Source organism: Epinephelus lanceolatus, chromosome 21, assembly GCF_041903045.1.
Source record: "Epinephelus lanceolatus isolate andai-2023 chromosome 21, ASM4190304v1, whole genome shotgun sequence".
NCBI lineage: Eukaryota > Metazoa > Chordata > Actinopteri > Perciformes > Serranidae > Epinephelus > Epinephelus lanceolatus.
In genome coordinates this window covers 35,136,519-35,149,443 of record NC_135754.1, presented here as the reverse complement: position 1 = coordinate 35,149,443, position 12,925 = coordinate 35,136,519, and the positions used below count along the sequence as shown (strand labels likewise).

At 41.6% G+C, this 12,925-nt stretch overlaps 1 protein-coding gene across 1 annotated transcript in view; it reads left to right on the top strand.

Moving 5' to 3' along the window:
- rab40b (RAB40B, member RAS oncogene family) overlaps nt 1-12,925 on the top strand; it is a 31,156-nt gene that overhangs the window by 14,267 nt on the left and 3,964 nt on the right. Inside the window, exons 2-5 of the mRNA XM_033610687.2 lie at nt 3,770-3,830; nt 7,506-7,566; nt 8,680-8,757; nt 10,625-10,847. Of these exons, the coding sequence (XP_033466578.1) occupies nt 3,770-3,830; nt 7,506-7,566; nt 8,680-8,757; nt 10,625-10,847 (423 nt within the window). The remainder of the gene's footprint in view (nt 1-3,769; nt 3,831-7,505; nt 7,567-8,679; nt 8,758-10,624; nt 10,848-12,925) is intronic.

The window sequence follows — 12,925 nt, the reverse complement described above, 5'->3', positions numbered from 1 at the left end:
AAAATGAGAGCCCTGTTGGTGGAAGAAACGCAGCGTTATATTTCTACATGAATGAACCAACGGTTAAGTTAATCACACATTCACTCCGCTCGGCACGAGTGCACTCCCACACTCTGAATGAGTATTTCTGAACGCACCACTCACATCATCTCCCTCCATTGTCTAAAACAAGACAACAGAACTTGTTAGCTAGCGCTAGCTAATGTCTGTGGAGAACTGTTCTGCCTCCAGCTAAGCCCCGCCCACCAACAAACATCATATCATCAACAGTAAAAGGGTCTATAGCTGCAGCTGGAGCAGCAACATGACTCTCCCACCATACCTACACGTCATTACACAATCACCCCCTTCACTATTTCATTGGAAAGAAAATGTGTTAGATTAAAAGAGAGGCGGTTATGGTCAGGGTCAAATCTCGTTACGTATAAGGTCAATCACGTTTTCATGTATCAATAATTAAGTAAATGAATAAAGTTGATTATTGCTACATTTGGCCTCATATTTGTACACTATAACGTCGCGTTGCAGCAGGGTTCAAATAACCGCCATGTTGACGGGTTTGTCTCGTACTGGTGGTTTCTTATGTAGGCACCAAATGGAACATCAGCAAAATAGGTTCCCTTAAATAGAATAAAACCTGTGTTTTAATAATGCACAGTTGTATTTAAAACAGTTGTAATGGTCCTTTAAAACAGTTAACACTGTAAACATCATCAGCATACACACACACACACACACACACACACACACCCACCAGCAGTCTGTAATGTTTCACTGTGTTGACGTCCGTCTATAAACCTCACTGTTTCCAACCTCTTATGTAACACCACTTTCCCAAGATGCTTCATGTATCATGCAGCATACCAGAGGGAGTGTGTGTGTGTGTGAGTGTGTTGGTTTTCCTCCCAGAATAACTCTTACATTATATCACATCTTGTCTTCCTCCTCTCTTCTCTCTCTGATCCACCTCAGGTCTCCGTCGCTCTGCATTTACTCAAGTACTGTACTCACGTAGTTGTACATAGACTTAGATTTAAATTATTGATGCTCCACCTTCACCAGCTGCAACATTACATCACATCAATAATTATAAACCAGTAATTATCATTATTCTTTGTTTGAACGGGGGCATCTCCACATGACTTGATTTGTGCTCTTGCGGACGTTTAATCACTTTGCTTTGCTTCACCAGCTTTATCATCCTTTACTTGTCAAAAAGCTGTTTTTCATGTTTTTGGTGCTGCTGTCTGTGTGAGACCAGTCGACGCAACGTTAAAAAAGCATGTGTTTCTGTAATTATGCTCATTATATGCAAAAAATGTTGACGCTGAATATTTATATAGGTGATGACGATGCTCTGTAGCCAGTCGCTCTAATAACCAATTAGCTAATGCTAGTGACATGGCTCTAGCTGGGCTAAGTGCTTGGTGTTGCTGTTTAGCAACAGGCAAATCGGTGAGCTACCGTTAGCTGTATGGAAGCAGCAACAGTTGCATTTAAATGTGGTTGTATTTACTGTGTTGACAAGAAGATTATATATGAACGCACCCCTGTTGAGGCATTCGCAACCTCGTAAATGGAAATGTTCTCAGAGCTCAACTGTGACAGTGAAGCCTGTTTAGTCCTGTCAGCAGTCATGTCAAGAGATCACTGTGTTCATTGTTTAAAACACCGACTGGTGCAGCTAGCGCTAAACCGGAAAAATGAGCACTGTTGGGTAAGAAGATAATGACTGATGAATGATATGCCATGCCTGCTGATAACACAGCTGAGGGGGAGCATATAGAGAGTGAAGAGGGTAGGACCCAGCATCGTGCCTTGAGGGACACCACAGGTGACATAGTGAACTTGTGATTTTGCCTCTCCCAATGCAACATACTCAGTTCGCCCAGTGAGGTAGGATGTGAACCACTTGTGGATGGTATCAGTGAGGCTGATGGTGGAATGCAGGCAGTGAAGGAGGATTATTCTGCAGAATTACTATTTTTACAATCAGTACTTGAAGTATACTTTATACTAATACTTTCAAAATCCCCTTCACTACAGGAAACAACAACAACCTCCAAACTAACAACTTAATTGACCAAGATATGGATCGTGCAAGAAGTTATGCCTGCTTTGTTCTTTGTGACTTGTTGTAAAAATCTACAACAAACAAACCAACTTTTGGACGCACCTCAGAAAAGCCCAGACGCCGTTTTGCGCCAAGAGTCTGATCTTGGACCATCCAGACTCATTGCCGATCAGCAAACCTTGTGTTGCCGCTGTCAGTGGAGCTGCTCTCTTCTTGGAGAGTCAGCCTTGTTAGCACGAGCTAACGCAGCAGCAGCAGCAGCGCCAACACCCGACACTGAGCTGTACCTGCACTGCAAATTACAAAAGATATGATTCAAACTTTTAAAATGACATGCAATTTATTTGATTTAATTATTTGCGTTTGGTGTGAAAAGACTTTCAAAGTGAACTGGTTTTGCTGGTTTAAGTGCACACAGGTAAACACTGTATGTGACTGGCAGCGTCTCCTACTGTAACTCATGTTAATGGGTCCTTTAAGGTCTGTGTGTGTGTGTGTGTGTTCTCTGCGTGTGTGTTTTGGCAGCCATTGTTGAAGCATCACAGTTGGAGCGTCGTCACTTGCAGACAGCTCCTGATAATTACTGTTATAAAAGAGACGAGCCGCTCGCTGCTTTTTGTTCCCGCTGGGGACTCATGTGACAGCAGCCTGATATTAGCAGCTAATATGTGTGTGTGTGTGTGTGTGTGTGTGTGTGTGTGTGTAAAGCTGGTGGGTGCTGGTACAAATCTCTGGAACTCTGAAGTAAATCTGTGGCCATCTTGAAGCCTCCAGCGGTGGATTTTCTTAATCTGCTGTCAGAGGAGGACGTGCGGATGGAGGCTGAGAGGTTGCCGGTTCTAATCCCTGTGAAACCTCTTTAAAGTGAGAAGAAGGGATAAAAAATGATTTCTCTTACACCATGTAACAGGAGCGTTAACACCAGTCGCTGTTCAGCCAACGTTACATAAGAGATTTTGCATTCGAAACTATAAACAGTCACTAAAATATGAAACTTGCTCACAGTGCATGAAGGTTGTTCGTGTTGTGGCTTCATGTTTGAGTTCAGTTCTGGAGCAGGTTCATGAAGCTTCAGATAAACGTCAGTTCTTTACTCAAGTTAGAACATACGGGGATATTTCACCGATTTTCAACCAGGTCTGTGTCACCACATTGTGCGGAGAGTGTGTGCAGATAAAGAGTGCTAAGGTGACCCTTGTGCAGGCAGCACCATGAACTCCCTGCCCATGCCATGTGCAAAGTCCGACGGGTGAAACACGTCATTTGGTGTCATCAGAGACGTGTTTTGTGGGTAGAATGTGTATATATGTAATATTACAACACAAAATACATAACACAACCCCCCCCCCCAAATTTAAAGATATGTCTGTACCTCACAGTGGTGATCCATCAGCACACGCCATTACCTCAGGGTAGGACACCTCCCAGGCCCTGAACTCTCCTATGAACAGAATGTATCATGTCATTTCCTGCACGATCGATAAGGACGCCGCAACAGTGTCATACATCAAATAGTTTACTCACAGCCAGAGGATCCGCGGTTACACTCCGCATAATGCTGGTAACTTCAGTCAACAAGAGGCAGTTTGGTTATTTGAGTCTTTTCAGCAGGAAATGTAACCTGAAATTGTTTTTATAGTTTTTCCTTTAATAACAAGAGACTCATGCATTTGTTGTTTGGTTGTTTTGTTTCAGGAATCGACTACAAGACGACCACCATCCTTCTGGACGGGAGGAGAGTCAAGCTGCAGCTCTGGTACTGGACACACCAAACACACACTCGTATCCTTTCAGTCTCTCTCTCTGAATCATGCCGGTCTGCACCTTCACAGATATTTGTTAAATCAAATATTTTCTATTTGGAAAACTATGACATCATATCCCCAATTTGCATATGCCCATTGTTACACTGTATGATGAGCATGCTCCAGAAATGATGTTTACCTCGTCATCCGTCCACACGAGTCACATTTTGGTTTCACCATAGCACCTTGTACAGAGGAGGACTGGAGGCAAATGTGAAAAATGTATTTGAGTCCAGAGTTTAAAGTCAGATTTTAAAGCTGGAGTGTGTCAGATTTAGGGGGGAAATAGTGGCATCTAGTGGTGAACTGCAGGTTGCAACCAGCTGAAAACATCTGCCAGACAGAAGTTGATGGATATAAGTGTTTGTAATTAAACAGACAGACCTGGTGATTTAAAGGAGTAAAACACCCAGTAACACAGTTTCATGATACAGATTCATGTATCTGATGAGCTTTGGCATTTCGCTGCTAGTGTAACACATGCTAATGTGCAGTCACCTTTTTGTCTCTGATAACATAAGATCCAGACGTTCAGGAGGTTTTCACCCGAAGCAGAGTTGAACCAGAGAATGGAATGTTTTTTTGGGTAGAAAAAAACAAAGCCAACAGCGTGAACCGGGAGAAGCAGAGGTAAAAAAAGAAAAAGTTGGAAAATGTCTCGTGGGCAGACGTGGAGTATTGAGGAGGTGCAGGCGCTTCTTGATATAAACTTGGTGTTGCTCCATTGTTTTGTGGCGACCAAGCCGGCTGAAGGGGATGGATTTCCGTTTTCGGTCCTGGCCAATCGTTGAGCCGGGTTTTCTTCTTCCTCATGCTTTTTTTTTCTTCCTGGTCAGTGGTCGTTTTGGCTAATACCGCCCCCAAACGAGCAGCTGTTGTAACTATGTGACGTTGTCCAGGTGGTTTGATCCGCTTTAAAAAGTGCAGTGTGACAGTGAACCAAACCAAATGAAGGTGTGAAATTTTTCTGCATTCCCCGCCCAATCGAACCAAGACCCCTGGACTATCATGGTGTGAATGCGCCTTTACTTTCACTGTCACTGGCGAGTGTGTTTATAAACAGTAACGTACAGTTCTACAAAGTCCACCTTTGGTTATATTGTAAAGCACACTCTAAGTATGTGCTAACACAGCATTGCAGCTTTGCCACACTGACTCCTGATGAGCCAAATCATTTTTGCACTTGAAGGTAGCATCTTATCAGACTTTCAGATCAGCGTGCAGCGTCATGCAGACTGATCTGAGAGGACGAACTCAAAGCCTCTCACTGTGTTGGAGTAACCATCTGAATAAACTCTACGGTTTATATGAGAAACAGTTTCACCACTGCAGTGACATGAAGGCAAATAAGTTTTAATGCAGGCAACAAAAAACAATCACAGGCTGCGTTAATGCGTCTGTTGCATATAGATGTTCTGAAGCATTGCACGTTCACTTGGAGGAGAACGATGTTGGTGGGATTACAGTGCACTTAATGTACTGAACACACACGTACACACGCTCAGTCACCCATGGCTCTAAACTCTCGGCCCTCTCAGAGGTATTTTTAGAGCTGTTTTGCTTTTAGCCGAGTCAATATTAAATTATAAATCTTAAACTTTGTTTGATGTTTAAGCGGATGAGATGCTTTAGCTCTTGTGCGTGTGTGTTTCTGAGCGCACATGTGTGTGTCTGTCCCCTGGCTACACACACTTTGAGTAAATCCCCGCCTGACCCCATGTGACGTCCCCACACAACGACACACAGAACTCCTGTTTGCGATCATTCAGTCCCGTCCTGTTCTGGCTCCTGTAAACAACAACAGATGGAGTCTCTCAGTATCAGCTCATGATGAATCTTACTGGTTTTGTTGGACCACCTGACTTACAGAGCGGCAGCTGGCCCGGTCAGAGGCAGCAGGCCAGCAGCCAGCGAGTCCTCACGAGCCAACCCAAACACTGCTGTGGTATTCAGCTCTGCTGCTTGTTTTTCACTGCGGACACAAAAACAACAGAGCAGTCATGTTCTCTGGAGGCTGGAGAGGAGGACTTTGTTATGGTCGGAGCATTTTTAAAGCCACTCCTGCATCTTGTTTTCAGCTCCAGAGGACAGAGAGATGACCCACAGTGAAGACAATCATTACACAATAATGTCAACAAGATAAAACTTTATTTACACGGTGTGGTTCATGCAAAACAACGTAACAGTGTGCTTTTTCATAAAAAGAAAGACGTTCAGGAGTCAAGATAAACAAGTAATGCCAACACTCTCTTATACAATGACAGAACAGGTCGATTTCCACCAACTTCCAGAACGGCTTATACGACAGAGGTGGGTGGAAAAATCACAGCATAGTGACGCGATATTTTGTGTGGCGATATCGTTACAATACATCGATGTTAAGTATCAATCTTTTGTTGTAAACATTATGAATTTTTGTAAATACATACTTTTGTTTCAAGAATAATAAAATCAGTTGCTTTCTCGGTCCACAAGATGGTGCTGATTTTTTTTTCCTGGTGAGGTCAGCAAACGTCTCAGTCAGCAGCATTTGGCAGGAAGTTCATCAAACAAAAGATGGAGGCACCGGAGAAAGAAATCAGAAATGCGCCGTCGGCGTTTAAATCAAACATCTGGGCTTATTTTGGACTTTTGCACGCAGAAGGAGGACTTGAATATGACACGTGATTTATGAGCAGTGTCATATGAGAATTAAGTACTGTGTGAATACTACGAACATTTTATTTTATTTATTTAATTTTTCACATATTAGCAAAATTCTATGGCATTTTACATTGTAATCTAGCAACTAGCGATCTTTTCCTCTTCTCATATAAATCCAGGGACAGTGGCAACATTTAACAAAGGTAACGGCACACAGTTTGGCTCCATTACAACTCACAAGGTTCACTGACAAAACAACTGTCCTGTACTAAACACGTTTTTTAAATACAACATGCTAACGTTATTAGCACAAGCCTATGGCATTTTACATGGTATACATTAGCCTAGCGGCTGGCAATCTTTCCCTCTCATATGAAACATGGATAAATCCCGAAGTATAACTCACATACAAGACTTAAAATGCTATTTTAATGGAGGCTTTATTGTGTTCTTAATTTATTGTTTCTTGTCTGTGAACTAAAAGTAAATACAAGCTCCATTTCCACTGAGGGAAATGGTGTCAGTATACAGAAACAGACAAGGAGGTCTGCGTCACCACGACGCGTAATTACAATTCTGGGGAGGTGCATGTCAGGCCACGTCGTAGGTTACGGCATAGGCTCCAAATCGACGTGGCGCCTACACTGTAACCTATGCGTCGATTCAACTCAGAACTATAAATTAAGAGATAAACGTCATGAAAGAATCGTAGCTCCGAAGCTACCTGGTTCGGTTTCAGAAAAACATCTTGGTTTGGCAGTAAAGAAAGTATTTGTAGCTTCGTGGAGGGTCAAGATAGAAAAAAAAAAGGAGTCACACCCCAGCCACGTGCTCCCTCCTCTGATAGATAAAGAACAGTTCCTTAGTGTTTGTTTAGATAGTGATGACACTTCAGTAAGATTCCTCAGAAGGTCATAAAAACTCAAAAGTCAAAAGAACGTGTGTGAAGTATCTGACATTTCAGTATCTGTCTGTTGTTGCAGGGACACGTCTGGTCAAGGACGATTTTGCACCATCTTCAGATCTTATTCCAGAGGAGCACAGGTACGTTTCCTCCACAGCCCACCGTCACTGCAGACGGAGTCAGGTAGTTGCAGCATGTTGGATCGTTAACAGCTGAGCCCTGCTGATACTCCGTCAGTCCCATTAATACTGAAATGTAGAGTTTACTGTTTGTTTTTCCTCTCAGGCTTCATTCACACATCTAAGTCCAGATATTTGAATTCATCAGAGCAGTGTTTTTATTTTGAGTCCTTTCTCAGAGCTTCTGTGCGTGTTGTTGTTCTGACCTCAGACTCTCTCTCTGAGCTCTGAGAGGAGGTGTGAAGAAACTCATCAAACAGCCGCACACCGCGTTGTTCCCCAGCAGAGACAAAAAGAAAACACTTTTCATTGAATGAAGTTGTTGTCATCATCACTCAGTTGGGCTTTTAGTGGGTACAGAGGAGATATCACCATGGCAACAGTGACACTATCGCCACAGCGAGGTTGAGAGCTGATCATGAATCTTTACTGTGTGTGTGACTTGGTCGTGACGTAAGCATCCATGTAGTGTTGTGTTGGTGCTGCAGCTATAACATGTCACAGCTGCAACTAACAATTATTTTCATTATTAATTAATCAGTTTGTTAATAAAATGTCAGAAAATAGTGAGAAACATTTGTTATAGAGCTCCGTGTGAAGTCTTCAAATGTCATTTAAGGGGGTCAGTTGAGGTGGTTCGGGCATCTGTTCCAGGTCCCCCCTGGGTGCCTCCTGTTAGAGGTGTTTCGGGTACGTCCCACTGGTAGGAGGCCCCGGGGCAGATCCAGAACACATCTGGCCTGGGAATGCCTTGGGGTCCCCCAGGAGGAGCTGGAAAGTGTTGCTGGGGAGAGGGACGTCTGGGGTGCTTTGCTCAGCCTGCTGCCCCTGAGACCCAGCCCCGGATAAGTGAATGAAAATGCGTGGATATTTTTACAGAAGTGTGATGCATTCACTTCAAGAAAACAAAAAGTTAAAATGAAGTACAGTACACTTAGTAACACTGCGTGACTGCTGGAGACTATCTGAGCCAATTTTTTTTGTTTTCAAAGTGAGTTAATTAGTCACAAATTACAGTTAAAGCTTTCCTGACACATTAATTGTCATTTGTAAAAACCTCCTTCTGTCTCTCAGGGAGTTATTCTGGTGTATGACATCACCAACCGCTGGTCCTTTGATGGGATCGACAGGTGGATCAAAGAGATAGACGAGGTCAGTGATCCATCCATCCATCAGTCTCTGTGTTTTATCGTCACGTCTGAAGAGATATTTCTCTGCAGTCAGCACATTGTTTACCATTCAGATGTTATTAAATCTCAGCTCCTCTCTGAATGAGTCAGCCACGTTCACAACAACAACCCACTCACTGCAAACAATGCTGCTCTCACACAGGAACCCAACACACACTCTACCAGTAATTTGACCAATTTAATTTGATTCTTGTTGTTCAGAGCCCACCTAGCTGTGTGTTCAGGATTAGATCCAAGATGAAGTGTGATGGCTGTTCAATTTCATGTCTGTTACTATAGAAATCATCTGCATTCTTTCATTTCGGCAGATTATAACCTGCCATAAAATCTTTAAATCTCATGTTCAGACTCAAACCAACAGTGGATGAATTTACTGTAGACTACAGACTATGTGTCGGTCCAAGACCTAGATCATTACACTAACCAACACACACAATATTGTACTTCTACACTTGTGGGGTCCCTCAGATCCATATGTATTCTCCAGCCCAACTCTGGAGCTGAAAAATGAATCCAACACTGAAGTCCCAAAAACTGCAGTTCCTCTAATGTCCACTTGAGGCTGACTCAAGAGCAAGTCAGTCCCCACAGACCCCAATGTTAAAACTTCACAGCAGAAATAAACATGCTTACAGCCTGGTATAAAAAACAGTTTTAGTCTCTATTACTAGTTTATGAACTCACTCGTTTTAACATTAATAAGGCGTAAAATTAAGCATCATTGAGGACGTGACCACTTGTACCTTTTTACCACCGAATTAGCTCTTGTTCTTGAACCAGTTCCGTTGGTGCTATCCAGCGAACCAGCCTACATTTCTAGGGCTGTACTGGACTAAGTATTATGTCAGTCGAATCAGATTTGGCGGTTTAATACGAATATCCGATGACTTTTTTATTTTTTTATTTTTAAATCCTATAAAATTTTTAATAGGATCAGGTTCTGATCCAATTTTGATTATGTTTGAAATGCTCTGAACGTTTTAAAATGGTAAGTCACTACCATGGTGACAGCATTGGTTTGGTAACGTGACCATTGTGTAACCCCAGATTTACAGTAAAGGTATAGTGTTAGCTATTTTAATGTGTTTTACTTCATGAAACTTCATTGTAACATTTTGTTCATCTAAAAAAAGTCTTGGTCAGTGTTTGGTTGTAGCTAAAGACCCTCTAAGGAGTCGGAGTTTCTGTTTTTTATGTTAAGCAAACTTTGTTTTAATGGTTTTAAGCCTGTTTTTCATAAGCTAAAAGTAGTATTAGCATTTCCGCAGTTAGCTAACCATAGCTGCAAATGCTAACGGAACTAGCAGTTAGCGTTACAGTTAGCTCCCCCCGATTGTTCAAGTATGGTCACTTCTAGCTCCAATAATCCAAGATGGAAACTGCCAAATTGCCAAACTTGAGGCTACACTTGAGAAGTACACAAACCAATGGGTGACATCACAGTGGCTATGTACAATATTTTATACCATCTATGCTCCAGTCCCTGACTTTAACATCACAACTAAATGCCTAACCCTAACCTGATTCTAACCTGAACCTTAAAACAAAGTCTGAACCTTCAAACAGCCCGGACTGTCCTCACTTTGCAATATGTGCCCATGGTCCTCACAATGATAGATGTACAAGAAAAGAAACACACACACACACACTAAAACAACACGCCCCAAATATTGATTACAGCACTTTTTTTTGATCTGATGTTGTTTGTTAAGATTTGAGGGGGTTCTTATAAACCAGTTCTCACCCTGGATCCCAGAGAGGCCGGCAGACTGAATCAGTATCCACCAAATGACTCCTGTCATAATCTTCTGTTACTTGTATTTACCCAGCATGCCCCAGGAGTGCCCAAGATCCTTGTTGGGAACCGCCTGCACCTGGCCTACAAGCGTCAGGTGACCACCGAGCAGGCGCAGGTGTACGCAGAGAAGCTGGGCGTCACCTTCTTCGAGGTCAGCCCGCTGTGTAACTTTAACATCACCGAATCGTTCACCGAACTCGCTCGTATCGTGCTGATGAGACACGGCATGGAGCGGCTGTGGAGGCCCAACAAAGGTCAGTCAGCACGGTGCAGTGGTGAAGGAAGTACTCAGATACTTTATAGGAGTAAAAGTATGATTACCACACTGTAAAAATACTCTGTTATATGTAACAGGTGGTTTTATGGGGAGGTTCATTTGTTGGAGTATTTTTGATGACATCTCCCTCTTTAAAAACAAAAAGCTTCTTCTGGGCTCCTCGTGTACTGAGAATGATTTGTGTTGAGTGTAGTGGCAGGTCTGTGCTGCCCTCTGCTGGACGACACTGAAACACACTGCACCTTGTCTCTCTGTTGTCTGTGCTGTGATTTGATTTTAATAATGTGACGTCAAAATGAAAAATATTGAATTCTGTTATTAACCTCCTGAGACGTGAGCTTTTGTTTGGTATGTATTTTTAATTTCTCCTGGCTATTTGGGAGAAATAGGACCTGATAAGTATAAAAAATGAATCATTGTCAATATATATATCTTTATTTAACCAGGTAAAAGTCTCTTTTTCAAGAGCGACCTGGCAGAGAGAGCGGCACGAGCACTGTTACAACAATAAGCAGCAAGCAGACAAGAACAACTGTCACACACCATGAATGAGCAAGAACAGCATCCATTTAATATGCAATACAAAAATAGTTGAATAAATAAACATGTTCAATATACTTAAAATGATTACAGTTATAATTTGAGTCACAGTCACATTGCCCGCGAGTGCTGTTTTCTTGATCCTTAATAATTAATTTAAATTCCCCCATCGGTACCAGCTCAGAAAATTTCAGGTCCTTCTGTAAATAATTATTCTAATAAATAATAATTAGGATTTTATTTGTACAGCACTGATCTAAACAAGGTTACAAAGTGATTCACAAAGTGCATGAAAATAAGACAACAATACAATATTTAAAAAAAAATGTTAAGAGCTGAGAAAAATAGTGAGCACAGAGGCAAAAACAGAACAAAAAGAAATAAAACACTAAAGCTACAAATCAAAAAGTATAAATCAGCATTGTTTTAAGCAGTGATTTAAAAACGTGTAATGTGTTAGCACACCTGATCTCCTCAGGCAGAGAACTCCAGAGCCTCGGGGCCTCGATGGTAAAAGTCTGGTCACCTTTAGTTACCAACCTCTATCTAGGGACGACTTGTGAGGGTTGACTCGAGGATCTCAGGTCACGACTTGGAGTGCAGGTAGTCAGAAGCTCAGCTATAAAACAGGGCTAAACCATGATGAGCTTTAAGAGTCTTGCCCGGTTCTTTTCAAACCTTGAGGACTAATAACTGTGACTGAGGTCATATTGATTTTTTTTTTTTTTGTATGTAAACAGATAAACACAAACCAGCCCAAGCTGAGATTTATATATAAAAACAAACCAATGTGAGAGTCTGTGGATGGACAGAGAAAGCCATTTATAATACAACATGATATAATATAAAGCACAATGATATACAGTATCCATCTTCTTTAGGCACTGCCCAGGTTCGTTCATAAAGAGCAGATCGCTGTTGTCCAATAAAGGGAAAAAAGTTGTTGAAACAAATGACGTCCTCATGTGGTGACATTGCGTTTATTTTAAATAGTCACAAGTGGATGGAAAAGTATAAAACTTTAGGTAACACTTTACTTGAAGGTATCTACATAAGATTGACATAACACTGTCATAACTATGACATAACAGGGTCATGAACCTGTCATGAACATTATGTACATGTCATAAACGTTTATGACTGCTGTCATTAAGTGTCATCCGGTTTTTGTAATGACAAGTTGACATTGTTTGGGTTGTCTTTATTATGACAACTTGACATTAATCAAAGTGACATTACCAGAAGATGTCTTTGTCATGACAAGTTGACATTAAAATTGGGATTTCCTTATTATGACAACTTGACATTAACATACAGACAACTTCTGGTAATGTCATCCTGGTTAATGTCAAGTTGTCATAATAAGGACATCCCAAACAAATTTAATTGTCACTTGTAACTTGTCATGACAAAGACATCTTCTGGTAATGTCACTTTGATTAATGTCAAGTTGTCATAATAAAGACAACCCAAACAATGTCAACTTGTCATTACAAAAAACGAATGACACTTAAT